At 36.0% G+C, this 26,756-nt stretch overlaps 5 protein-coding genes across 9 annotated transcripts; 2 read left to right on the forward strand and 3 right to left on the reverse strand.

Annotated features, from left to right (window-relative positions):
- Positions 1-921: 921 nt before the first annotated feature.
- Positions 922-5,531, forward strand: LOC111291450 (26S proteasome non-ATPase regulatory subunit 13 homolog A). Of its 2 annotated transcripts, XM_022883212.2 has the most exons (6): positions 922-1,235; positions 2,129-2,575; positions 3,136-3,216; positions 4,226-4,422; positions 4,523-4,622; positions 4,971-5,531. In XM_022883212.2, the coding sequence occupies exons 1-6, from the start codon at positions 1,086-1,088 to the stop codon at positions 5,154-5,156; spliced, it is 1,161 nt and encodes a 386-aa protein (XP_022738947.1). In that variant the 5' UTR covers positions 922-1,085; the 3' UTR covers positions 5,157-5,531. The 2 variants fall into 2 exon arrangements, with proteins under 2 accessions (XP_022738947.1, XP_089623573.1); XM_089767447.1 differs by lacking the exon at positions 3,136-3,216 and having other exon boundaries at positions 982-1,235.
- A 478-nt stretch (positions 5,532-6,009) lies between these two features.
- Positions 6,010-12,278, reverse strand: LOC111291449 (extra-large guanine nucleotide-binding protein 3-like). Its single transcript, XM_022883211.2, has 9 exons — positions 12,142-12,278; positions 10,081-11,272; positions 9,821-9,958; positions 9,329-9,433; positions 9,070-9,249; positions 8,347-8,524; positions 7,782-8,029; positions 7,397-7,569; positions 6,010-6,762 (listed from the first exon to the last, which is right to left on the reverse strand). Exons 2-9 carry the CDS (start codon positions 11,047-11,049, stop codon positions 6,165-6,167), a joined length of 2,589 nt encoding a protein of 862 aa, XP_022738946.1. The 5' UTR covers positions 11,050-11,272; positions 12,142-12,278; the 3' UTR covers positions 6,010-6,164.
- Positions 12,279-14,752: 2,474 nt separating this feature from the next.
- LOC111289533 (Tetratricopeptide repeat (TPR)-like superfamily protein) lies at positions 14,753-17,206 on the forward strand. The gene is made up of 2 exons (XM_022880649.2): positions 14,753-15,164; positions 15,326-17,206. The coding sequence occupies exon 2, from the start codon at positions 15,354-15,356 to the stop codon at positions 17,169-17,171; it is 1,818 nt and encodes a 605-aa protein (XP_022736384.1). The 5' UTR covers positions 14,753-15,164; positions 15,326-15,353; the 3' UTR covers positions 17,172-17,206.
- Positions 17,207-17,769: 563 nt separating this feature from the next.
- Positions 17,770-23,406, reverse strand: LOC111289535 (phosphomevalonate kinase, peroxisomal-like). 2 transcript variants are annotated; one of them, XM_022880651.2, is made up of 10 exons: positions 23,199-23,406; positions 22,895-23,045; positions 22,475-22,572; positions 22,118-22,227; positions 21,972-22,024; positions 21,424-21,810; positions 20,589-20,693; positions 19,847-20,074; positions 18,679-18,801; positions 17,770-18,254 (listed from the first exon to the last, which is right to left on the reverse strand). In XM_022880651.2, exons 1-10 carry the CDS (start codon positions 23,204-23,206, stop codon positions 17,988-17,990), a joined length of 1,530 nt encoding a protein of 509 aa, XP_022736386.1. In that variant the 5' UTR covers positions 23,207-23,406; the 3' UTR covers positions 17,770-17,987. The 2 variants fall into 2 exon arrangements, with proteins under 2 accessions (XP_022736386.1, XP_022736388.1); XM_022880653.2 differs by lacking the exons at positions 19,847-20,074; positions 20,589-20,693.
- A 402-nt stretch (positions 23,407-23,808) lies between these two features.
- On the reverse strand, positions 23,809-26,716 carry LOC111290779 (uncharacterized). Of its 3 annotated transcripts, none has more exons than XM_022882248.2 (7): positions 26,576-26,716; positions 25,872-26,128; positions 25,225-25,307; positions 24,983-25,069; positions 24,673-24,818; positions 24,426-24,557; positions 23,809-24,167 (listed from the first exon to the last, which is right to left on the reverse strand). In XM_022882248.2, exons 2-7 carry the CDS (start codon positions 26,092-26,094, stop codon positions 23,978-23,980), a joined length of 861 nt encoding a protein of 286 aa, XP_022737983.1. In that variant the 5' UTR covers positions 26,095-26,128; positions 26,576-26,716; the 3' UTR covers positions 23,809-23,977. The 3 variants fall into 3 exon arrangements, with proteins under 3 accessions (XP_022737983.1, XP_022737979.1, XP_022737982.1); XM_022882244.2 differs by having other exon boundaries at positions 24,673-24,821; positions 26,576-26,711; XM_022882247.2 differs by having other exon boundaries at positions 24,673-24,821; positions 25,872-26,097; positions 26,576-26,703.
- Positions 26,717-26,756: the final 40 nt, after the last annotated feature.

The raw sequence follows: 26,756 nt of genomic DNA on the forward strand, positions 1-26,756 counted from the left end.
ACCAACTCCAGTGGCGGCGGCTGGATGGATTGTCGTCAATGACGCAAATATTAAAAGCAAAAGGAGAAGAAGAGATGTAAACAAGGCCTTGAACTGCACCATTGTGGCTTCAACTTTCATGTCTTAATTTCTTGGGGTGGGGGGGGGGGGGGGGGGGGAGTGAGTGAAGGAGGGGTTTATAAAGAAAACTCAAACCAAAGGCATAAGTATAAAAAAATTACTATTCGTCTCATCACTTTTGTATTCTATGACATGTTAGATTACATATCATGTCAGAAAAAAAAATAAAAAACTTGAGATAAAATTGATGAACAAATAGCGTGACTCCAAGTTTAATCGATACCCGTACCTTTGCTTTGGTTTGAAGTCACAAGGGAAATAATTTCAACTTTCCACTACCTAATATGGTTGGGGTTTTATTTTTTGCCGGTGCGGTGGGTTACTATCCAGAGTTGCTATGATTTTATAAGACGACTGAGCTTCTGAATTTTGCAACTAAATTAATAAAAGCATAGGTAAAGGTAGTTTGAGAAATGATGATTGGTATTTGATAATGCCAGGGCGTGCTCTTCCATCCTTCTCAATAATGTTTTGGATCATTGTCAATCTCCAACATGGTTGGCAATTAATGGCCATCACGTGGTTTCTCAGTCGGCTGAATAATTTTAATGGGGGGTTGAAACGACATAGTTTGGTTCCTAATTCCATTTTGACGTTTAGCCCAAATTACTCAATTTGGGGTTTTCCATGGGAGCAAAGGCCTAAATTAAAAATATCCATGGAGTTCGACTGAATCTTGTTGGGCTTTTTCTGGCTTTCAAGAATGGTCCAAAAAAGCCCACTATGAAACAGACTCTTACAACAACCCGACCCGAATATAATTTTGCCTTTCTCGGGTTCCGTTATTCTTTTCTTTAAGCACAAGACAGAGAAAACAAAGCTTTTTTTTTTTTTTTTCGTTTTCAGAATTCATATATTATTATAATAATAGAGGGATAAACAAAGTTGAAAAAATAAAAAAAAAAAACCTCTTGGGCTTCAGTTCTGTTTCTTTGTTTCTACTCTGTGGAGTGAAATCGGGATCGATGGCGGCCTTGCAATACCTAGAGTCTCTTCGAAATGAGCATCCAGAGCTAGCCGACTGGTACAATTCTCTTGCAGATCTGTATCAGAAGAAGCTCTGGCATCAACTAACTCTCAAGCTGGAGCAGTTCGTTGCTCTCACCGTCTTTCAGGTCTCTTTCCCTTTTCTCTCTATTCCTTGTTGTTTGGGTTTAGGGTTTGTAGATCTCTTCTATATTAGGGTTTTAAGATTTTGAGAGTTAGGGTTTCTGAATGGAGTTGATTACTCTTTTTCCCTCATTTTTTGTCTTTAATTGAGTTTGAGGAATTAGGGTTTTTTTTTTTTTTGTAGAATTGGGGTTTCATTTGGGGGATTTATTAGCTTTTTTAATTCTGCTCTACCATATTCTTTTCTTTACTGTTTTCTAGTTTTATATTGAAAAGAAATAAATAAGAAAATGTTTATCGCTTTGATGTTCAATAACTGAAAGATAATTAAAGAAAGTAGTTTCAGTTGGGTTTTGCCTTTTATTTGTTCATTATAATGTTTTTGGTCATAGAAGAGTGTTATGAAATGGCAATTGTTGTTAACTTGTAAAATCTTCTAGAGGAAATCTTCTGGTTTGCATGAGCTGCAATGCAGGATGGCAGTTCGCTAAAGCATTTGCATTATGAAACATTAGCTTCTAAAGCTTGGCATGTTTATTTTAGGAGGATTCTTTTCTTAATTGTAGAATGGAAAGTGTTAGTAGCAAGCTTATGTTACATTCTTTTACCCCTCTTGTTTTTGTTCGGTACATGTGGAAAGTTCAAGCATGGTTTCTTATTGGTCTCTTAGGTCATTCAGTGTATCTTGTTTGGATAATTAGTCTGGAGTGTGGTTTAATTAATGGTTTTCATTTTCGAAGAGTTGGCTTTATATATATATATATATATATATATATATATGTTTGTATGGATTCATACATACATAAATTTGGTAGCAAATGAACTAAGTGTACCCCATGCGCCAGATGTTGGCAAGATCATTCAACTTCCTGTGATGCTTGTTTCTCTTAAATTTCAGGCTGGAGATTCACTGATACAGTTGTATCACAATTTTATCACTGACTTTGAGACCAAGATTAATCTTCTCAAGCTTGCACATTTTGCTGTTATAGTTTCTCGGCAGTACTCAGAGAAAGAAGCTGCTATTAATTATCTTGAAGGTGTGATCGAAAAGCTTCAGGCTACTAGAGAGCTGCGCATTGAAGAGCCAATTCTTTATATTAAGATGCAAATTGCCAAATTCAAGCTTGAGCAGGGTGAGCAAAAGGAGTGCAAGAAACTTCTTGAAGATGGAAAGAGTACCCTTGACAGTATGACCGACATAGATCCATCTGTATATGCTAGCTATTATTGGGTTTCATCTGAATACCATAAATTTCGCCAGGAATTTGCTGAGTTCTACAAAAGTGCTCTGCTTTATCTTGCATACACATCAGTGGAGTCTCTCTCAGAATCTTTTAAGCTGGTATGTTTTTATAGATTTATCTGTTTTCTGCAAGTGCAATTGTATTATCTTGTGATATTACTGTAGCTCATCAGTATTAGTCATTTATGAAGCTTTGATGTTACAAACTTGTTCTTCAGAGTCCCCTTTAGAAATTATTATCTTTCTACAATAATTGTATTATGAACCAATTAATGGGCAGCAGTGCCTTGGAAGTCTAAATTCTGGTCTTACTAGTTTGAACCTTTTCTTTCATGCGACATACCCTTCTCTTATCTTCAATACCTAAAATTTTATTATTTCTTGGATGATTCAAGTTGCCAGGTATACAATTGATGATAAAGCCTATATAAAAATGATATACCTCAGTTTGGAAGATAACACTGATTGTGAGATGGCTGATGTGCTTAAGTATTCTGTTTTCCAGGTGGAAGAATTAGGTTGCACTTCCCCTTACACCTCAGTCATCAAAAGTAGATGGATAAATAAATAAACTAAAGAAAATTTACAGCTTTTATTGGCTGTTAGATATATCTATCCTTTGGCTTCATTTCCTTTTAATTTAATCCTTTTTTATATAGGATTTGGCATTTGATCTGTCCCTTTCTGCTCTTTTGGGAGATAACATCTACAACTTTGGAGAACTGCTTGCTCATCCGATTGTAAGAACATCTTTATCAAGTTTCTTAATTTCACTGTATGTTGCAGCTGAATTTTTTTTTTTTTTTTTTTTACAGGCAAACAGTTTCATGTCATTATAGTTGTTTCTTAATTCAAATGATATTCAGGCTTCTTGTTTGCTATGAATGAGTTAAGCATGTATAAATTAACTTTAATGGCTGATACTACTATTTGCCTGATACAATGGTTCATTGAGGCATATTGCTGGTTTTTCATTTAAAATCTGATTTTAGTTCTAATCTAGTTTGGCTGTTAATCAAGCTTTAGTTAAATGAAGAATGCAAATAATTTTGGTGTCAGTAGAGAGCTCATCAAAACTGTTTTGGAGATGATCAATGTAGTGCTTGATTAAGACAATGTAGGAACAATAGGTAAGGAACGAATACGAGTAATAATGAGTAGAATTGATTAACTTTATAGATTTACTTGTAAGCATGTTTCAACCTGAAAGCTGAAAGCTTCCAAGGGATTGAAAATTTACTTATGCTACAAACAAAATGTTTGTTAGATAGAGCATTTGTTCTGTCTATTAGTAGACAATCTGGTATGAGTGAACATCTTTGGTTTGATGTTGATTCGAATGTTAAATTGCTTAAACAAACAGATAAGAAACATTCCTCTCTGCTTAATTATGTGCAATTACCAATTCATAACATGTGCCTTTAATTTCACAAAGATAAGGCCGATAGACCAAGTTTGAGATGTTGAGGTCAGATATATGAGGAGGTGCAAGGGTGCCTAAGTAGTGATTGAAAAGTGCCATCTGATAAGAGGTTCTTTTCATTGTGTAGTTTCTTTTATGCTATTGCAGTTACATGCTACCGTGCTTATTTGTCATTCTGGAGGTTTGATGAGAAAGATGACTCTAGTGTTATAGCTTTTGTTCCTTCTGAATATCATTTTTTATTCCATCCAAAAGTATATATTGTTGCTTTAATGTCTTTACTTTTGTTATATTTGAGATGATGACATCCTTTGCATCTTTTACAGATAAAGAGTCTTCTGGGGACCAGGGTTGAGTGGCTTTATTATATCCTCCAAGCCTTCAACTCAGGGGACTTGGTTCGCTATCAAGAATTGTGTCGTGTGCACAACGCTGCGTTGAGGGCTCAACCAGCCTTGGTTGAGAATGAGAAGAAGCTCTTGGAAAAAATTAATATTCTATGCTTAATGGAGATTATCTTCAGGTGTGTCTGTTTGCAGTTTCTTCAAATGGATCAGGTCAGGGTAAGTTGCTGATATCTGTATGTGTAGTTAAAAACTAAACTATAATATGTTTCCATGCAGCCGCCCATCCGAAGATCGAACTATTCCATTAAAAGTTATTGCTGAGCGAACAAAACTGTCAATTGAGGATGTTGAGCATCTTCTCATGAAGAGTCTGTCTGTAAGTTAAAGCATTCACAAGATTTGTTTAGTCTTTTCTGTTTTTACACATTTTTCCTTCTTAATTTTTTTTGTGAAACCTTGTGGGAAATAAGATTGCAGAATTCTTACCTAATCTCCAAATTTTTGTATATAAACTATGGAAATACAAATTATTCGGGGACACAATAAAAATATTAAACAATTTTCAGGCCTTTAGATTATGAAAAAGGAAAAAGATAATAGTGAACTTATAGAAATCCACTCTCTCCATTTCCTTCTCATATGGGCTTTTGCATCATTGTATACATTAGAAAGTTAAAAATCCTAAAGATAACTTGTATGACTTTTATATGAATCACTACTACAGGTTCATCTGATTGAGGGCATAATTGATCAAGTTGAGGGAACAGTTCATGTATCCTGGGTACAGCCGAGAGTTTTGGGAATTCCACAGATCAAATCCTTGCGTGACCGGTTGGATAATTGGGTGGGCAAAGTTCACACTGCTGGGCTATCAATTGAGGCTGAAACACCTGATCTTGTTGCATCATGATTTTTTTTCTCCAGTTCCTTTCTGCCCATTGTAACAATTTCGTTTTTTAAAAGAAGGAAAAAAGAGAAAGTCAATGGTGAGCAATGAGGATAGAGAGAAGTGTAATTGGTGTGGGCAGTAGAGCCAACTTTGTGTTCTTTCTTTAAAGACATTACTTGATCCATGAATCATTCTTCCGAAAGGAGCGGCTCGTGTACTTTTCACTTTTCAGCATTTGTTGGATCTACTATGGCACTGACATGCCTAGGGATACAGTTAAAATTGAAAACAGCAACCTTCTCTTAAATGTGTTCTTTAACTTTGTATTGGGAATTTTCATTAGATACAATCAGATATGATCCACTTTTTTGTGGATGAAAGTGCTTTTTCATTTCAGATCGATCTGTTTCTGCATAAATCATATTGTTTGGCTTCCAATGCACTGTCAAATACTGGTGATGACCAAAAGTTCCAGCGATATAAGGCGAACTGGTACATGTGGATTCTTGAACTTCAAATTACCACTTTACCTGTTAGGTGAATCTTATAGAATGATGGTCAACCTGTTACGGACAAACTATACGATTATTTATATACTGGGTATTTGACCAGCTCTTCCAATGACGAGTGGCCCCGGATGCTTGTTTCATCTATTAGTAACATTCGCTGCGTTCATCCAGCCAAAAACACAAAACAGGTGCTTTTGGATGGTAAATACGAGAGACACCCTAATGAAATGAATCTATCATTGGTTCTGGTTCCCGTTATGTTGCATTTGGGAAAAGCGCAAAGACATCCTTCAAAATCTCACCTGACGCAATAACGCAGTCTAGGGAGAAGCAGTGATTAATCATGCGTTACAAAGAATCAAACCTGAAACAAACAACTTGACCGATCTCATTAAATTGATATTTTGGAAACAAAAAAAAAATTACAACAGCTTTCCTTATTTGACTCGAGTAACAAGGCAGAACACTTCTACGACTTTCTTTATATTGGAAGAATACAAAGTAAAATTCCTAATGCAAGTCATTCTTGCCTAACAAATGGTGAGGAGCTAACATCTGTGCTGTAAAATGAATCTTCTCCTCCATAGTAGTTTTCGTCTTTCTCCTCTTCCCACTTGAGAACCTCCCTTATATACTTAAATGCTTCATCAATTGTCACCCGGTGGTCCCTTGCCCTAGCTTGCCCAACAAAAAGTTTTTGTCCAGTAAGGGAAGCATAAAGATCCTTGAACTTCATTGCAACATAAAAGTAAGCCTGCTGAGCCAGGGACTGATGGCTATGGAGAGGCCTCATTGCACTGAAATCATTGAACCACTCACAAGTGCTTAAAGGCACCCCATTGACTTTGTCCTCAAAGATATCATACTTGTTTAGTATCAACACAAAAGGTGTATCCTTAAAGCAAGGGTGCCTTATCATTGTTTCAAATAGCTCCTTTGTCTGCATCATCTTATTCTGAAGTAGTGCTCCACTGCCACTACTCTCTGATGATGTTATTGACATCTGATCATAATCACTAAGGGCGACGCAAAAGACGACCACACGCACATCTTCAAACATATCCACCCACTTGCATCCTTCATTCATCCCCTTTGCATTTACTCTTATAAGTTGATACCTGTAAAAGCAAAAATGATAAATCAGCTTACAGATTCTCAAGATCAAATCTCAAATGCCTTGAGGTTGAAATATGTAAGAATACTAGGGAAAAAAATAGTGATTAGAATGCATTTTCTGAAATGATTTTTCATATGATTACAAACAGAAAAAAGAATTTTTTTTTTAAAAAAAACAGAGGTTCTGCATCTATGTGATAGCTTCGGCACCCATCCTTTCTCCCAGTCCCCAGTTCTCCTCACCATAACTTCTGTTCTTTCAGAAAATAATTACGAATTTATGGTAACCATTGAAGCCAACAAAAGTAGTAATACTTTATCTGTGAATGTATTGAACAATATAGTAAAAAAAAGATTGCAAAGACCGGTATAATACTGCAGCATGTTATGCAATCGCTTGTACTTGCAGACCATTATTGAGTACATCTTTTTAAAATATATTTCATTTCCAAACACACCCACTACCCCCAACCACCTTCATAACACATGCAAGGAAGATCCCAAATTTAAATAAGGGTCCAAAGCCAACATGACAATTAGTAACATGCATCCCATTGACATAGTAGTAGATAACTACATGATTTACAGTGTAAATCTTTCATATATGACAATGACAGAATGGCAGGAAAGAATTACTTGGTCAGAGGCTGGGATGCAGCTTCCAAATTGTCAGTGTAGGTTTCAGACATTGGACTACGATCATCAAGAGAAAACTCTATGAAAGCCAAGCCATTCCCTTGGGTGACCCCTTCAGCGTAAAGAATGTCACGATTAGAAGGTTCATATTCATTGCTTGACACCTCAACAGCCTGAAGGAAACAAAAGCATAACACATAGCCAGTCAAGATATTGCTGTGAATTTGAGAATTCACTTTTCTTTTTTTTTTTTGCTTTGCAATCTTCTTCAAGTTGAATAACTTGAAATATCAAATGGCCAAGTAAAATTTGGCAACAATTAAGCCAACATATCAAATATAAAATGTAAACAAAAGAAAGAGCAATAAAGAATAAGATGACATACCCTGCTTAAGAAGTACCCCGCAACATCTGGAAGAAAGTGAAGCTCATCTTTCCTTCTATATGTTTGCTGTATAGCAGGATCTTTCCACAACTCCTCAACTAATGGAGCATACTCACGTGTTGCTGCAGGGAAAAATGCATCCAAATCTCCAGTGGCTATAATGTCCAGAAGCCAGTCAGAAAAATGCTTTAGCCTTGGGTTTATAGAATAGGCGCACTGGTTAGTTTCACCAGAGTCCACCTCCCCACCTGAAACAAGATTAAAGAATTGCTTACATGTTGAAAGAATTGCAATGATGTTAAACAAATTTTTTCGCTTTTTTGCCAGCTGTGAGATACCTAAGGAAGCTCATAATGTACAAAATTTCTATCAAACACAATAAAAAAACATGTATGAAACTCTTTTCTTCCTCCCCTCTCAGCTAGTGAAAAACAGAACAAAGCAATCTGCACACAAAGAGATATATAGGCCATAAAATATGTCTATTTGGAAGTAATAAGTTCTACTTTAAAAGCTCAAAACTATGTTTAAGATCAGAATAAGTTTTGATGCTGACAAACATTACCTGCTTCACAGTTTTGATCGATGGAACCTAGTTCTCGCATTCGAGACATTGCTTCCTCCTCAAAGCGCTCCCGCCCATCCAGTAATATGCTAAGATATCGGTACATATTGCTCTGGATCATCAACTTGAGATCCTGCAGTTCTTCTGCGGAAAACCCATTCCCATACAAAAATTTTGCCTGTTAAATATTGCATAGTGAGAATTAGAAAAATGGCATCAACTGCAATGAAAGACTGTAACAACTAGTTCTCTATGCTAAATTTGGCAGATGATATAGCTCTAGAAGATGCTAGTAACTGAATTTTATCACCTAAGCACACAAGGGAATTTGCCTACATCTTGATCATTCATACACTATGAGACCAATCATTCCTAAACCAAGAGAACAAGAAGGAAAAGGAAATTACGAATGGTTGATTCATATGATCCCCCACTAAACATTCAGCCCATGCCATTGAAAGCATTCTTGAACCACATGTGAAGCAACAAATTCAAAGTTTCCGTAGACTATACATCCTTAAATATTCTTCATCTATTAATGGATAGGAAAGGCAGACATTCTTCATATTCATGCAAGATATTCTTGCCAACTTCCATCTAGGCAATAAATTTCTGAAGTGATTTTACTTTTATTTTCAATGCTCTTAAAGCAATTGGCATGGAAACAGACAGCATAATTGTTGGAATAAAATAGTTTATTAGCAATAAAGTAAAGGGCCAAACCTGCTTGAAGATAGTGCTTGTTCCAGAGCCTTGAAGCCCTAGTAGAAGAAGCTTCTGGGTTCTTTTCTGCTCTAGATAATTTGGAACAGTAGTATAATTGCTAGCCTCCTCTCTTGCTCCTTGAGGTTGACCATGGGGCACAGGCAAAGAGAACAAGGCACAGAAAAAACGAGTTGATGCCTGTCCAGCAAAAATCAAATTCACATCACATCATATATAATACCCATGACACCATTGAGGCTGTTGGAAGTTTACACACCTTCTCCCAGATGTTTCCTCTAATGTTATTTTGACCTTCTTCCTCATAACGACCATCATCATAGACCCAAAAATGAGTGTCACGTGGACACTGCACATTTGCCAACTGAAAATATCATACAGTAACATAAATGATTAGTTAATACAATATGAAGTTATGCTTTTGACATAATATTTTATTCCCCTTCACATTTTTATCAGATGCTGAGACTAAACACATATTAAGATGTCAAAAAGAAAAGGCATAATTCAGACATTTCACACAAACAGTAAGATCACCGAGAGTAAACAGCTCTGCTGAGATCCATATTTCACACAAGCCCAAACCACTAATACTAAACCAGATTCCTCTAGGAAAGTATAAAATGGTGAGAAAATTGATTTCATAGGGGTATGAGATTGAGAATCCTAAATGCAAGGAATCAAATAGAAAAGAAGTCCATGGTCAAGAATAGTAAATAGTAGGTGCTATATTAGATTTTATATATGTTACCTTTAGCACCCTCAATTCAAGTTTTGTAATTTCCCGGCCATTGATATAGACTTCAGTATTGCCGTTGCTTGCATCAGGATTAAGTTTCCCTGTGAAATTTAAGTTTGAACTAATAATCCTATCTGGTTTTTCTCCCTCCTGCCAAATAATAAGAAGAGGTCATCAAATCAAGTCCCCACATCTAGATATTTCTTTTTCTTACTTGTTCAATTACAAAGCCAAGTGAAACATAAAATAGCATATCACAAATACAAACTTACCTTTCCCCAGAGACCAGATTCCTTGTCATACCAATATCTACCAGGCTTCAACTTCCTCAAAGGTAAAGGGCATCCAAGTAATTCTGCCATCTCTTCTGGATTCAGGGGATGTCCATTCACAATTAGCTGCTCTGGTCTGAGCTGATTAGCAGAACATTCTTTCTCTGCTTTCATAAACTGCTTTACCTCCAAAGGACTGAGTAATCGGGACAAGAGCCTGGAATGTTTACCTAGTCTTAACCGCTTGGATTCATCAATTGGCTGGTGAATGCATGTCACACATTTCCGTCCTTCAGGCATTGAGCCCATTGCCCTAAGCACACAATTGCTGCAATACTTAGCATCACACACCAGGCAAGATTCCTTGGTTTCCCATTTTCCCTTACCACAACGATAACATACTCTTTTTTTCTTCTTCTTCTTTTCTTTTGAAACCCCAACATATTCAGGAGAAACTGGCTTATCCAAATCCACTTCTTTCCTCTCTGACCTTTCAACGGTATTAAATGTGACTACTGACACTCTCTTTACTTCATTAACAACTTGTTTAGGAGGATTACTTGGAGGATTGCAAACTGAACCAGGAGAAGCTGAAGGAGAAGCTGAAGAAAAATCAGGGTTTTGCAACACAGACACTACTGACGCAGAGCTTGCTGAAACCCTTGGACTCTGATTAGGCGGACTTGTGACACCAGCAATATAAGACACCGGCAAGGGGATCGGTTCAATCACTGGGGGGCCAGTATTAGCAACTGACCTTTGGGACTCTGACAGTGGTTCTGCAGTAGGAATGGCATGTGAATTTACATCAAGAGGCTCAACTCTAGGTACTTCATAAGCAACCGGAGGACCCTTATACTCCATAGCTATAGAGTAATCAAGCCCTGATGAATCTTCTGGAAGAGAGGCACCTGGTGGAAGCATCTTCCTGATCATTTCTTTCCAACTCTCACCCTCCTTTTGCTCCATTTCTTCCAATATAATACCAAAGTGCTAGAGTCTCAAGCTACAACTTCTCAAGTACCACCCATATTGATCAAACTATGCTCTTTAACATCCAGTTATGAGCTTTAATATCCTCACAGCTTTGTTAGAATAGCCAGACAGATAACTAGCAATGTTATAATCGCCTCAAGTTACCCGGAAAGCAATCACCAGAACGGTGAATTCTTCGGGCCCTTTGTGTTGCGTACTATACAATGAAACCAGAAATAGTCAACAAGCAGCCAGATTTCAACATGCAAATTGTCAACCTATGAAAGCCTTCATGTTTGAAAGGATATATTGGAAAAGATCAATCATTTGACCCACATTAAACGAAATAAAAGCAAATTCAATTGTTCAAAACCCGAGCACGGCATATTGGCATTGCTTTAAAAAACAAAATAGGCCCACACACAGCTGAAACAATTACTCTTTTGGTAAGAATATAATGGAAACAATTGGCAGTCAGACAACAGAAAATAAAGGAAAAACCAGTTTTTCAAGTCCAAGAGAAGACTTTTACCCATACCATACGAGATTCTTATAAATGATAGTAGTCAAAGACAAACAGACATACATGTTAAAAATAAAAGAAATCTTTTAACTTAAAAAAAGTAGTAATATTGAATTTATTTATAGTCAAACAATAGACATTTCAAGCTGAATATGAACTAATTCAAAATTTGGGGGCCTAGCAATACTTTTCAGCAAAAATAGCAAAAATAAAAGAAAACTTAAAAGAACCAAATTGAATCAGTCTACAGTCAAAAACTTTAGCAGTCACATGTTAGCTACTGAAGCTTCATGACACAGACAAAAAGATCTCATTCATACCCATCCAAACATTAAAAAACGCAGGGTCAAACAAATATGTTATACAACCACCCCCCCCCCCCCAAAAAAAAAAATTAGGAGCTGAAAAACCAAGATTATGCAGCACAGAAAAAAGGGCTCAAAACAAAAAGATTATGGTAAACACCCTTTTTCGAGCTAATCTTGCCACTTTCTGAAGTGATGGCAGGAGATTAAAAGCTAAGGTAGAAAGAAAATATGAGAAAGTTAATAAAGAAAAGATACCTGAAAGAAAAGGACAAAAATGAAAGTAAATCTCAGAGAGGAAGCAGCCTGGCTTCAAAAACTAAGAAGAAAACTAGAAAAACTCTTTGCTTTCTGAGCTTCTTCGAATTATTTCGTTCCTGTGCTTTGAAGAACTCAAAAGAAAGATGGAAAAAATTAAATTTTGTAAAAGCCCATCAGCCCATCTGCAAAACAGCCTAAAACATCACCATTTGCAGAGAGAGAAAGAAACAAAACTGGAGAGAGAGAGAGGGTACGATGAAACGTAAAGAGAAAACTACAGGCAAAGAGAGAGAGAAGCGTGGGCCCGGCTTTTTTATTTTGTTTGTTTATTTTTACTTCAACGGTAGCAGTGGTGAGCGTGAGAATCTTAAACACGATATATCAATATGATACTAATATAATACTAATATAAAATATAAAAATAATATAATTTAAAATTTTAATAATTATTATATTTAAATTTAATAAAATTAAAAAATATATTTTATGTTTTTATATTTATATAAATTATAAATATAATTTTATACAAAATATAATTTTAATATATAAATTTTAATATTTTATATGATATAAATATAAGGATAAGCTTTAGGAGCAGTTTTATGTTGTTGAGTTACTGAGGGTGAGTGAGTTCGTGTGTGGGTGACGTTCACTCTCAGATTGTTGGCGATTGTGGCGGAAATGATGTCGAGCCGCAAGACCAAGATATTTATTTTTCCTCAAGCTGTTATTTCACGCTCTTTTAAGGAGTGTGAGACTACTCCTCTTGTCTGTTGCTTTTGTTGGGCGTGAAAATGTAGATCAGGTATGGGCCAGAACAAAGATCTATTTCAATTTGTACTGGATTTGTATATAGGCCAGGCTAGTCCTTGTTGGGACAAGTCTCAATCCGGATCAGGCCTTTTTTATTTTATATTATAAAAATATATTTAATTAAATAAATGAATTTATTTATTTTGAGTTGACCAGCAAAAATTGGATAGCCCACTTGGTCCAAAGTTAATCAATTAGATTCCATCGTCAGCAAACTCTTTATCAATAGTATATTATAAAATTAAATATTTTATTCTAAAAATAAAAATAATAAAATTAAAATTTATTATTTTTGAGAAAAAAATTTTGAATTCAAATTTTATCAATGATCACTTATTATAATCATATCGAATACATAATTTATAATAATTTATCTTAAATTATTAAATACGATATATTTTATTATGATTTAAAAAATTAAATAATTTATATACTTTAAATTTAAAAATAAAAAAAATTTAGTAAACATTAACGTAGAAGATCACAGTCAATGTATAGAAAAGTAGGGACATGAGAGAATACAATAATTAATGAAATATGGGGACTATAGAAAAAAATGTGATCTGAAATTAGTCCCATCAGACAAGACTCTGTCACATGGCTTGGCCTTTGGGAGATTTTTTCTTTTCTTTTCTCGAGAAAGTATGTCATTTCTTGACTTTGGCTTTGATCACCAATTTCACCCGGTCCATTCATCAAGTATATCGATTCATGTTTTTATGTTTTGCAACCTTTTTCTTTAACCTAAAGCCGTATCTAAATTAATCCTTCTTCTATTCTTGCCATATTGTGTCTAACATTCTCATTCTTCATGAAGTTGTTGGGGTTTTGAGAATTCTACCATCTTGAAATTTAGACGCTTGAAACACTTTGTTTCCCATTTTTGTGAAACAAATCTTAGTCAAATGGTCAGTACATGTGGAGCCTCTGGTGGCCATATTCTCAATGCTTAAATCATGTTGGACAAAACTCATAGGTACTGGTGAATATTTTAAGGACATTTTTGAAAGATTTTCGAGAAGATAGATGGCCCATTCCTGTTGTTGCTTTCTAGGATACTTTAGAAAGATTATAGATATATTCTCTATGAAATCCATTCTACTAACTTGAATATAGCGATTGGTAAACAAAAAACAGAAATGGCAGAGTTCTAAGTCCTTGCAATGCAAGATGGTAATAAATGAATCATTTCTGCTACCTGCTATGAGCACAAGAGCATGAATGCTTGCAGAGAATTCAGAAATCAGAATGCAACAAAAGGGTCCCAAATATGGAGGGATGTGGCTCAGCTCTTGGTACTGCCACTCACTCAAGCTTGCTACAGTACTGGCAAGTCTCAACAGCATCCAAAGTCCAAACCAACCTATGCCTTTCTCTTTAACAACCTGCTTGTCATGTTTGATGTGAATTATTTACAATTTAAACAATCACCTTGAAGTTTAAACCTCCACACCCCCCGCCCCCAACAAAAAAAAAGAACAATGATAAGAGCAAAGCTTTGATAGTGTGTTTCCAGTACGTCAAGTTGGCTTCCATGGCCCAGGCCTTACTGATCTTAAATTCTAGTTCTAGTAAGAAATGGGCAGAAATCAGGGCCTATGTATGTATGTGATTTGAACACCCAATTATGGGCTTTTGGGTTTTCCTGGTCCAAGTTTAAGTAAGGCCAAACTTGTTCTTCTATGATGATAAATTTAATTCAGGGCAGTATCGTATTTACATGTTTATATATATATATATATATATATATTTTATACGAAAAGGATAAAATTAACAGAGGATCTGATTCGAAATCATACGTTGATGTTCCCTTGAATACCTTTAACCATTAGGCCTGAGAGTTGTGGCTCTTGTTTTTCTTGGTCCCTGGTGCTGAGATGGCAAGATATGATAGACCCTGAAAACTCGAAGAAGGCGTCTAATGAAGCCAAACTCTTCCCAAACGTTATCCTATCCAGAATCTACTCGTCCCATAATCTGACCTTTGCTTTCCAGGCGGGGATTCGCTTCTCAATCTCATGGATGATATTCAAACCCCTTTAACAAACTCCTCTCCCACTACTTCCAAAGTTGCTGCAAATTCATTCTCGTTTCACTTTTTTTCTAATTTCAGTCCAACTGCAAGCTGTGTTTCTCAAGTCGAGATCACTACATATCATTATCTCAAATTCTGTTAATTTTTGCCAATCTCCTTGAACACACCAAAGGTCATAAATTTCACTTTTTGTCATATTCCCATCTCCTTTTATCATCAAAATTTTTTTCTTGATCATTTGTTTCACTAATTTTAATATCTCTTTCACATGGAAATTTGATTGTTGTTGAAAAGAAGATTATGGTTTTCATGTTATTCCATTTGGCAGTTTAGATTGGTAAATCATGATGTAGATAACAGCATGACTGGGACTTCAGTCCTTAAGCCAACCAAATTCTTTTCACCACCAGCAGATCCACCACAAAGCCCAGAATTAAGTTTGAGGTTGAAGGAGCAAGAGTGCTTATCTCTCCTGAAGAAGTGCAAGAACTTGGAAGAATTCAAGCAGGCTCATGCCCAGATCGTCAAGTGGGGTTTCTTTTGGAACTCCTTTTGTGCAAGCAATCTGGTGGTTGCATGTGCTCTCTCAGATTGGGGTAGCATGGATTATGCCTGTTCAATTTTTCAACAAATTGATGAACCTGGTACTTTTGATTTCAATACAATGATTAGAGCTCATGTCAAAGACATGAACTTTGAAGAAGCTTTATTTTTTTATTATGAGATGCTTGAAAGAGGAATTGAGCCCGATAATTTCACTTATCCTTCTCTTTTCAAGGCATGTGCCTGGTTACAGGCACAAGAGGAAGGAATGCAAATTCATGGGCATGCATTTAAGCTTGGCTTTGAAAATGATCTTTATGTTCAAAACAGCTTGATCAATATGTATGGCAAATGTGGGGAGATAAAACATTCTTGTGCAGTTTTTGAGCAAATGGATGAAAAGAGTGTTGCTTCTTGGAGTGCTATTATTGCAGCACATGCTAGTGTGGGAATGTGGTATGAGTGTTTGATGATTTTTGGGAACATGAGTAGTGAGGGATGTTGGAGACCTGAAGAAAGCACACTGGTTACTGTGCTCTCTGCTTGCGCTTATTTGGGTGCTCTGGATTTGGGGAAGTGCACGCAGGGGTCCTTATTGAGGAACATTAGTGAACTCAATGTCATAGTACAAACTTCCTTGATAGACATGTATGTCAAATGCGGGTGTTTGGAGAAAGGTTTATCAGTATTTCGAAAGATGGCCAAAAGGAACCAAATGTCCTATACTGTAATAATTTCAGGGCTTGCTACGCATGGACATGGTGAAGAAGCTCTAAGGATATTCTTAGAGATGCTTGAAGAAGGTCTGGACCCGGATGATGTTGTCTATGTGGGTGTATTAAGTGCTTGCAGTCACGCTGGCCTCATTCATGAGGGCTTCCAATTCTTTGATAGACTGAAATCTGAGCATGGGATAAAACCTACAGTTCAGCATTATGGTTGCATGGTAGACCTCATGGGAAAAGCTGGGATGATCGATGAAGCTCTTGAGTTTATCAAGAGCATGCCTATCAAGCCCAATGATGTGGTCTGGCGAAGCCTTCTTAGTGCTTGTAGAGTTCATTGTAACTTGGAAATAGCAGAGATTGCAGCTAAGCATCTATTCCAGTTGAACTCACAAAATCCCGGTGACTATGTGATACTGTCAAATATGTATGCACGAGCTCAAAGGTGGCAGGAGGTTGCTAAAATTCGTGTGGAAATGGCTAGAAAAGGTTTACACCAGGTGCCAGGATATAGCTTGGTTGAGGTGGGGAGAAGAATCCACAAGTTTGTTTCACAAGACACGTCTCATCATCAATGTGAAAGTGTTTACGAGATGATTCACCAGATGGAATGGCAGTTGAAATTTGAAGGTTATTCCCCAGATACATCACATGTATTGCTTGATGTAGATGAAGAAGAGAAAAGACAAAGATTGAAAGGTCATTGTCAGAAGTTAGCAATTGCATTTGCACTCATACATACATCTCAGGGTTCTCCTGTAAGAATAACTAGAAACCTCAGGATGTGCAATGACTGTCATACGTATACCAAACTAATATCCATCATCTATGAACGTGAAATTACCGTAAGAGATCGTAATCAGTTCCACCATTTTAAAGATGGAACTTGTTCTTGTAGGGATTACTGGTGATTTGATAATTTCCATTATCATGATTTTCTTCCCTCTGCCTTGGAATACTTTTTTCTTTTTTTTGTTGTATATAGGAGTCCACAGCTTGAGAATAGAAAAAGAGGTTGTAGATGCTGGAACACAAATTCTATATTTGCTAAATGTCACCTTTGAGCGACTACACGAGCTAACTAAACTAAGCTCCGGACTTATCTTGGAATATAATTTCCTTCTACATTAAACTCTATACAAGGACAATTGGTCTAAGCAAATATAAATTAGAAGTTTTTGTTTTAATCTATGGAGCCAAGAACATTGCATGGAAGCCATAGCCGCAGAACTCACATGGTGATGATGCAAGAAAAAAAAATCATGAATGTTAAGCTTGTATCCAGTGTTTATTAGATTTGGATGAAAGATAATGGGAGAGTTTTGAGAAGTGTGAACCCAGCCTCGGAAGCAACCGCTACAAATTTTGTTCAAGATTTGTAGTTAACCAGGTGGCGGGTTATAGGGCCGATTATTGGCATTGGATAAGGAGCTCCCTGATGATAACTAGATCTCCTGCCAAAATTTCAGTAGTTGTTCCAGCAAAATAAGCAAGGAGAACCCTAACCAATTGTGTAAAGTGCATATTTTTCTTATTGTATGGAACTCAAGGAACTTAAATGTACAAGAGTTGATTCTTCCCAGGGGGAGGCTTTGTCTTTTGATTTGAAATCCTTCCCAAATTAAAGCAATATCCAAAACACAGTAAAATTGCTCTAGTAAAACACCTTTTCCACCATATCTTAAAACGGCAGTCCTAACTCATCAAATACAAAATAGAAATCAAGTTCACTTGATGTGGATTGAAGAAACTGCAGATGTAATTTCCCAGCTTCGGGGATCACCACTTTCTAGAGAAACACCTTGAGGATCTTCCCTAACTAACAAGGCCAGAACATTGCGTGAACTCCAGGCATTTGCCACATTGCTGCTAGAATCCCCCAAGGCAACAGCAAAAATAGCATCAAATCCACCTGCTCCAGGAACCCCAGCCAACAAAACTCCTTCCATATTCATAGTAGCATCCAAAAGTTCAGTCTGTGATTCCGGTTCTATCTGCAAGTTTAGAAGTTAAAAAAAAATTATAGGAAGTAGAACTTGGAAGGTAATGTACCATGCAAAAATGATAATACAACATTTTGGAACCCATTAGAGAACATATCCCTAGTAGTTGGCTGATAAAAGTAAAACAGTTAACAGGTGTTGTTGAAAAGTTTGATAATCATTAGGCTTTGACTTTCTATCACGGACAAGTTTTTTTGAGTGCCCCAAATAAAAACAAACTGGTCCATTTAGGATCTAGCAAGGTAAATCAATCAATTATGCCTTGCAAGTCAACAGTATTAACCTCTTAATAGAATCAGATTAAAAGAGAATAAAAATTATTTTATCTCTTGCTATTTATTCTACATCTTTGGAAAACATAAGCATGCATAAAATGGACATTTATAAGCATCAAATCAAGGAGAAAATAACCTACCGGAATGCCTGCTGCCTGTCCCATCTGTCTTATGTGATTTCTGATCCCAAGCATAGCCTCCCTTGCCTTCAGCAATACTTTAACTAGTTCATCTTTGACTGGCTCAGCAACTCCCTCCATCCACTGTCCATGAAATTGGTTTGGGAAACCATCTTAAAAATCAGCATTTGGAAGGGAAGAGAGCATAATCGAGTGGGTAGTAAAAGCAAACAAACCAAGAAAACTAGTATTTGATAACACAAATTAACCAAACAATCTCACCATCTTTTTTAAGGTTTAAGATGAATAGAGACTTCCGTGATTATTGACAAGTCCAGTCATCCACCAAACACATTAGCCAAGTAATTGAAACCAAAATTTGAGTTACCCTTGCAACAAAAATAAGCAAGCAATTCTTGAACAGCTTATACAGTACATCCTTGCAGACTAAAGTGTAGTCTTACCAACATTGGCAATAACTTGACACGCTTGGAAGGAATTCACTTCTTTGAAAAGCTAACATGAAACCAATGATATTGTATCCAAGATTAGGAACTAGAAATATCCAGCCAATAAAACTGAGCTCTTCCATCACAGCCCTTTCCCCAGCCACCAACACACACACACAGAGGGATATGACCAAAAATTTCCATGAGAATGAAATTTCCAATTATGGAATGAATTGTATCTTATCTTTGAATTTTGATAATTATTCATGCAGTATGTTTTAAATCTTTCTTTAGAATCTCCACTTGGTCAATCATTGAGGTCAGACACTTGGAACTACCCATGGCTACCCATTCCAAGGTTTATAATTCTATATCAGGAAATGCCCTCTAAAATTTGTAACTATATTTAAACTCCCAAATATCTTAAGCATTAGAGAATCTTCCTGAGCAAGAGACCACTCTGAATAATGGGTGTAAAAGATTCAATAGTTTTTCTTGCTATTAGTACAGCAGTATTATCTTCAGCACTAGAGAATTTTCCTGAGTAAGAGACCACTCAAAATAATGGGAATGACAAAATTCAATAGTTTTTCGTGCTCTTAGTTCAGCAGCAACACTCTGCAAAAATTCTTACAATCCAGGAGGACAAAAAAATCATTTTTCTTCAGTTAAAAAGTCACTAAGAAATTATATTTTATTATTGAGTTCTTGACTGAAGGGGGAGTAGTCTAAAACCATACCTTTGCTGGTTTAAGCCTGCTACAGCTATCAATCACACATTTGTAGACATCCCAATGTTCTTTGGCTAATTTGCTTAACATGTTCAGTTGTGTCTCCAGTTCTGAATTAGCCTCAGCCAGCTTTCTCCATGTTTCTTGGGATTTTTCAGGATCATCCTTCAGCCATTTTTTAACAGCACCTACCATTGATGGTGTTGATGATCCACCAGTTCCAGGTTCTCCTAGTAACTGTGACAGCCAACAATCTTTCTGACTATATAATACTTGATTTTTAGTAATAAAAAATTTTAACAAGATAGTCAAGCAACCTTTGATTTTCTTTGCAGGGGGGGGGGGGGGGGGGGTTGAAGAAGAGAATGGATAAAATTGAACACTGTTATTTTCTAGATTAAGTTTCCAATCATCCTTTTGCCCATATCAACATCCAGATCTACAAAGATTGTATCACTACATCTTCACTTCAATAACTATGCACATGTACATGAAGTATGAGAACCATTTAGGGATTTTATCCCAACTTATTCTTCATAAATAAACACTGGCACCTAAAGGCAAGTAAAAGCTAGGTTTGAGAGAGCATAAAGTCATAAAATGTAAGATCCTGTGTCTGGAAAGTGAATAAGTAGAGGGGACCTAATTTGCTGAGAAGATTTAATTAATTCAGCAGAACCATGTGGAGAAAGACCATGCATGCTCATGAAAGCATTTCAATTTAAGTGGTAAATAAGCTCCTAATGCTTACAAGTGTCATTAATGGTGGCAAAGAGAATTCAGTTCTCTCATGGTCCCATTCTCCATTTAGAATGTTGCCAATGACTTCCTCCAATGACATTCCTTCCACTGCAGCCTGCAACATTACAAGAGATCTTACATAGAATCCCAATAGAAGTTACTAAAATTTGAGTCTAATTTTTTTTTTTCTTTATGTCTAAAAAGATGCTTGCGGAAGTATTCTACCCACCTAATTGGTATAACACCAAAAACAGGGTAACTGAAACTTGTTTGAGGATAAATTAATCTAATGGCAAGAGGCCTGGACCAATCCTGAGCTATATGGACCTTAATGTGTCCAATAAGTGGTCAAAAGTTGAGAAGGTAGCAAATAAGGCAACCTATTAGGAAAAACTAAATACTATGGAGAAATGTTTCCACGATTTCTTTTCAAAGGGCAATGGTCCAGTTACTTATGTGCATCCATACAAAATATAGAATTTATCAAAAAGCAGACAAATTTATACATGAGAATTGAGAAAACAACCTAGGTGGTGAACCACAAGCAGCACTGCAATAGCATTAAATGTTTAACTCATAAACCTAGTATTTATGTCACTAGATCAACCTAGGGCTGTCCGCCAAAAATGGTCGCACAAATTTAAGGATTATAAAAATTTTATGTGTAACACCACAGTCTGATTACCCAGAAGAGCTTTGGAATTGCTTTTCTAGTCATTGAATGAGGTTTATGTACTGAGATCTTCACCGATGCACATTATTCCTTATCTCCCAACCTGAGAGAGAGAGAGAGAGAGAGAGAGAGAGAGAGAGAGAGAGAGAGAGAGAGAGAGAAAGAGAGAGACCTGGGCAGCAGAAAGCACTTTTGGTGAGAAACGAACATAACGCTGACTCCCATAGACTGCAGAACTCACATCGAAGCCACTGCCAACTTTTCCTTGGGCAACACAATGAGCACTTTGAGCTATCATATGTACGACATCGAGATCCATGGAATCTTTATTTTGTTGGTGTGGATCTTCAGAGAAGGCGGAAAGGTTAACAACACCAAGGTAATGAAGTAAAGCAGCAACTGCAGCTGTTGTCATCGCTGCAGATGAACCCAATCCAGTTTTTGCAACTTCAGGTTTACAATTTCCTCCATTTGATTCCCCAGCATTGAAAGTAATTGATGTAAAAGGTGGTAGAGCAGCCAATGCTTCTGGTGTCAAAGGAAGTCCACGTGCTTCGATCTGTAGAAGAACACATTAGCAGCTTATATTGCAATACTTACATACATGAAGAGGCAACGGTTACTAAAATTGACATGCCATAATAAATAAATAGTAAATGCTCATTTAAAAATCTTATTTTATTTCTATAAAGAAAGTATTAAATAGAAAAGGTAAAATACCTGATTCCTATATGAGTAAAAGTCATTGCAACCTAAGATTGTGATTTCAAGACCTGCATGACTAATTCAGATCCAACGTTACATCCCTGAAATTGTGGTTTCCATAAAAAGAAGAGAAAATAAATAAATGCAGTGACAAACATTACCTTGTAAGAGTAGTTTGTCTAATGCATCCTTCTTATTCTTGTCAAGCACTGCATGAGCAGCAGCTACAGCATATTGAATTGCATTTTCTACAAAAGGGTTCCTTGATTCACTGGAAATATATGCCAAAATAATAGTGAAACAAACAATCCATTGCTTCTTTAATAATTTGGCTCATATTTGGTATAACTGCTGGAATAAAAAAAGAAATAAGGAAAAACTATGCTACACTGAAATAAGTGAAGCTTTCTCCAATGTCATTTAAACTCATTTAATGCTAGATGTGCATCCATAACAAAAAAGATGCAATACAGGTATGGAAGACAAAAACACACTTTGATCATAAGCTGAAACCTTGCCTTGAAGATACACACTGAAGTGTTAAATGTTTCAGAGACAGTTTGTACATGCTTTCTCGGGAAAGCTGAGGAGAAGTTAGTTTGACATCAGTCCATGCCTGAAAGACAATACAAAGAACAAGAATTTAGACCAAGTGTTACTTCACCACTAAAACAAACTCATCCAGTGGAAGTTACAATATCATTCATTAGTAAATTGCTGATTACAGCGAGCAAGAAAACTACTATTGGGCTTTGAATTTTGGTAAGTGTTCATTTATTTAAGAGTTAACTTTATAATTCAGTGTCCGATTTCCTTATTTACGATCAAATGCAAACATGACGATCATTCATAGCAGCTCGTGGTGTTTCTAAAAGGAAGAAAATGATTGCAACTATAGCAAATTAAATAGAAGCATGGGAATTAGAGGAATAAATTACCCATGCCCAGCTTTCAGGCTTGAAATCTTCATAAATTGGCTTCACAATAGCATAAAAACGTGCATTTGTACTCAGAACAATCCCAGCATTTGGCCTCTCCAAAATTAGGTACCCCCCAGTGAGCAACACCTTCCCTGGAGCAGAAGCAACTCTACAAATTACCAATAATTAATTAGAATTAACTATGATTAAACTAGGGGAATCATCAAAAGTAAGAATAACAACAACCCTTTTCATAATTCTTGCTGATATACAAAAATAAAACCAAATTAATGAAGTTTTGGTCGGATGAACTTAAACTTACACTTCCATCGCCGTCGAAGCTTGGGATTTGGGGGTTGAAAACTGGGTATTTAAATAATGAAAAAAAGAGTGAAACAAAGTTTAAAGTGCTGAAAGGAAGGAGATTTTTATAGAGGGAGATTGGAAGTGATAAGGGAAGCTCGACTTTGATAAGAGATTCGGTAACTCAGTAATCAGTAAAGAAGACACGAGGGAGCAACTCAGCAGTCAAGCACGGCACATTCAAATGTTTGTATTTATTTGACGTTAAGAACCGAGAACCATGTCCAGTGGGCCCCCCTCACCTACCCACGCATGCAAATATTAGATTTTTCTTTTTTTTTTCGAAACAGCTTAATCCCTTCCGCCTAGCAAGTTGGACTAAAATACGAGTATTATTTCTCAGTTAGGCCAAAAAATAAGAATGATTATTTTTTATGTCTAGAGAATTTAGTAAAACTTAATGTGAACAATGAGCAAAGTTTTTTAATAGTTTTCTTAAAAATTAATTATAATCCTGTTGAAATTTTTTTTTAGAACAGGAGATGGTTCATGTAATTTTTTTTAATTATAATAAATTTGTAAAAAAAAAATTTTGTTACATTCTTTGAGTTTTTTTTATAGTTGAAAAATACTAGAATACCCCATTTTCATTATCATAATTCACATCACAAACAATGTTTTTCCTCTTTGTCTTACTAATTCAATGTTTTTCCTAGGCTCGTTCAACGTTCAAGATGAAATAATAAAACCAGCTGTAAACAGAGTTTTACAGGGACAAAGAAAGCAGGATGATTTAGCCTAGGGCTTTACACATTCCCTTATAAACTGTTCTACAGGAGCTACTTCGCCAATCAAACCAGAAGATTCAGCAGTGGTAACTTTGTTTCTACACTGAGAGAATGCAAATGCTTCTCCAGGAACCCCCAGAGTGAAGTCATTTGAAATGTCAGCTGCCGATATTGCACTTCTTGATGCCCGCAGTTTATCACTATAAAATGGTTAAAACAGACAGATTAAGTGTACAATAATAAATTACACATACAACAGGCAATAAGCTCCATATAAATTAGGGAGAATGGACATATACATGTGCTTATGCAATTAGGATCTCGTAAGTTTCTATATATTGAAAGTTTCTATCTATCGAAAGTAATCTCTAGCGGATTATGATATAATCAGGGATGTCGCAAAAGAAGATAATTAAGCAAAATAGAACATGTAGAGACAAATGAAGTCGGGGCCATACATTTCCTTTTCCATTTGTTTCTTAATGAAATCCTTGCTATGCGATGTCACTTTCTCGCATTTGTTACAACAGATGAGAACTGGGATTTTCTTCTTGACCACATCAGCCTTGGTCAAAATATCATACAGGTACCTGTTGCAAAGAAGCAATATTCCATCCAAATCCTTTTTGGTAATCAAGAAATGGGGTGGGGGAGGAGGAAGAGACTTGCAAGTGTAGTGTGTGCATTATTATAGCTTATTCTTACTCTGAAGCTGAACGCAAGTTTGGTAAGAACTCCAAAGAATCAACGAGGAACACAATGCCAGCTGCTTGAGGCAAGAACTCGTCCAGTTTGGGCCACAGACGAGAATGCCCAGGAACATCAACAAGATGGACAGGCTTGATTTTGCCCTTCTTTCAAGAATAGATAGAAAAGAAGAAAGAGTGTGGAGTCAGTTCAATTTAAGACAATGATCCAAAAGTCAAAATTGATGATAACAGAATGAAATTAGATGCATAGTAGCAAAACAGAAAGTGCAAAACTAACCTTAGAAAGCCAGTTTAAGGTGAATTACCTTATTACTTTCAGAATTTAGCACGAAGGTGCCCTCATTTGGTTCCATGGATGTAACAGTACCCTGGTGCGAGGAACCATCACGAAGCTGTCACAGGAATCATTTCAAGAAAGTTATTACAACATTACATCACTGTGCATTTCAATTATGCTAAAACCCTAGGTCACCAGAATACATATTACTCAATAAATTGTATATTTGGCAGCCATAACAGGACATCTTAACATAATAGCTCTGCATACCTGATAGAAAAGAACAGTTTTTCCACTCCCACTAAGGCCAGTGAGTACAATGGTATTAGGTTTTGTGCGTTTGAACAAGCGGGCTGTGAGACAAAGAGTGAGTAAAAGCTACGTGAATATAACTCAAAGTTCACACTCCAATAAGTAAGCTGAATACATCCAGAATAGCATCCCAAAACAAAATACTTCATAGAATGTGAAATTTTATACAGATCTAGCCCTGGTCGCCATTGCAACCTAATAGGATTGTACAACATCTTTGCTCAATGGAAATTCATAAAACTAAAAAAACACAGTAAGTCACCTCAAGACAAAACCTTGTAATTTTATATTCAATCTAAATGCTTATGCTTTGAGCAACTGACCAAATTGAACGACCATTCATTTAGTTAAATCAATTATTAACTTCAAAAAAGCAAAACAGTTTCACACATAAAATATAAAAATATATATTTTTTCAATAAAAATGATCTTAATTACTACTTATTCTATTTTAAACGAATGACATTTCAGATTCTAAAATGCATATAACCAAGATAAACAAAATCTGAAAACTAAAGAAATACAACTAAATAATTCTTCAAGAAATAATAATAAAGGATATTTTTACTAACATGATTAATATTTATAACGTAATGTGGACTTACTGAACAAAAGCAAGAGGGTAGAAATGAGCAAGACAGCAATAGCAGCATATAGTTGAATTGGGGGTATTTGATTCAAATACTCAATTGCTTGATGCAACCACTGCTCCAATTGATTCTTCCACGGCTCCAATTGACTCTTCAACTGCTCTAATTGGTCCTTCCACGGCTCCAGTTGTCTCTTCAATTGCTCTAATTGACCCTTCCACTGTTCCATCCCGGCCATCGCCTGAATTTCAAGTTCTACGGGATATCAAACCCTAGAAAAACGCAAAACCCAGATTCAAAGATCAATCCCTTTTTGAATCCTGAGTCAAGAGGTTCTAAAAAACAAGGAAGTTCGCTCTGTTCAGGGAACCACCCTGGCACATTGTTATTTCTTTTGATAAAAGCTAAACTTTTTGAAAGCAAGGCAGATTCAAAGCTTCACATTGAGAATTTTGAATTTTTTGTGTTATTTTCTCTTGAATTCTACTAGAAATTGAAAGAAAATGAAAGAAAGTAGGAACTTTTATAATCAAAACTTTTGATTCAATAGAATAAGAAAGTCAAATTATGATTCAAAACATTTTAAAGAGTTGACAAAGAGAACCCAAATCTCAAATGAGCAAATTCCTGTTCAAGATAAGAAAAAAATCCCAATTTGACAATTAAACTCACAATTTTAATCAAATGGAATTCAGATATCAGAGAAGCAAATCACGTACCTTTAACGTATCTCTCTTCCACAGAGAAAATAGAAGTGTTTTTTCAATCTTTGTTCAGCTGCCTATAAGAAGAGCCGGATAGTGAGAGAAGAACTGAGAAGAAAAGAATTAAGATTTTTTTATTGAAGAGAAGAATAAGTTAAGAAGAAGGGTTTTTTTTTTTTTTTTAAGTTCAATTTAG

This window comes from Durio zibethinus, chromosome 11 (genome assembly GCF_047325235.1).
Source record: "Durio zibethinus cultivar Kanyao isolate XHJ-2024 chromosome 11, ASM4732523v1, whole genome shotgun sequence".
Lineage (NCBI taxonomy): Eukaryota > Viridiplantae > Streptophyta > Magnoliopsida > Malvales > Malvaceae > Durio > Durio zibethinus.

Bases quoted from the DNA above. Each gene is read 5' to 3' on its own strand.
- LOC111291450 (XM_022883212.2), top strand. From the start codon at position 1,086: ATGGCGGCCTTGCAATACCTAGAGTCTCTTCGAAATGAGCATCCAGAG. The intron at 2,576-3,135 runs GTATGTTTTTAT...TTTTTTATATAG, and splicing joins TCTCAGAATCTTTTAAGCTG to GATTTGGCATTTGATCTGTC. The intron at 4,423-4,522 runs GTGTGTCTGTTT...GTTTCCATGCAG, and splicing joins TTAATGGAGATTATCTTCAG to CCGCCCATCCGAAGATCGAA.
- LOC111291449 (XM_022883211.2), bottom strand. From the start codon at position 11,049: ATGGAGCAAAAGGAGGGTGAGAGTTGGAAAGAAATGATCAGGAAGATG. The intron at 7,570-7,781 runs GTATGTCATCTT...TGTTTCCTTCAG, and splicing joins CGGGGTACTTCTTAAGCAGG to GCTGTTGAGGTGTCAAGCAA. The intron at 6,763-7,396 runs GTAATTCTTTCC...TTGCTTTTACAG, and splicing joins GCATCCCAGCCTCTGACCAA to GTATCAACTTATAAGAGTAA.
- LOC111289533 (XM_022880649.2), top strand. From the start codon at position 15,354: ATGACTGGGACTTCAGTCCTTAAGCCAACCAAATTCTTTTCACCACCA.
- LOC111289535 (XM_022880651.2), bottom strand. The intron at 22,228-22,474 runs GCAAGGTTTCAG...ATATATTTCCAG, and splicing joins CTTCAGTGTGTATCTTCAAG to TGAATCAAGGAACCCTTTTG. The intron at 21,811-21,971 runs GTATTTTACCTT...GTTCTTCTACAG, and splicing joins TTTACTCATATAGGAATCAG to ATCGAAGCACGTGGACTTCC.
- LOC111290779 (XM_022882244.2), bottom strand. From the start codon at position 26,094: ATGGCCGGGATGGAACAGTGGAAGGGTCAATTAGAGCAATTGAAGAGA. The intron at 25,308-25,871 runs GTAAGTCCACAT...TTTGTCTCACAG, and splicing joins TACCCTCTTGCTTTTGTTCA to CCCGCTTGTTCAAACGCACA. The intron at 24,168-24,425 runs GTATGGCCCCGA...ACCATTTTATAG, and splicing joins AAACAAATGGAAAAGGAAAT to TGATAAACTGCGGGCATCAA.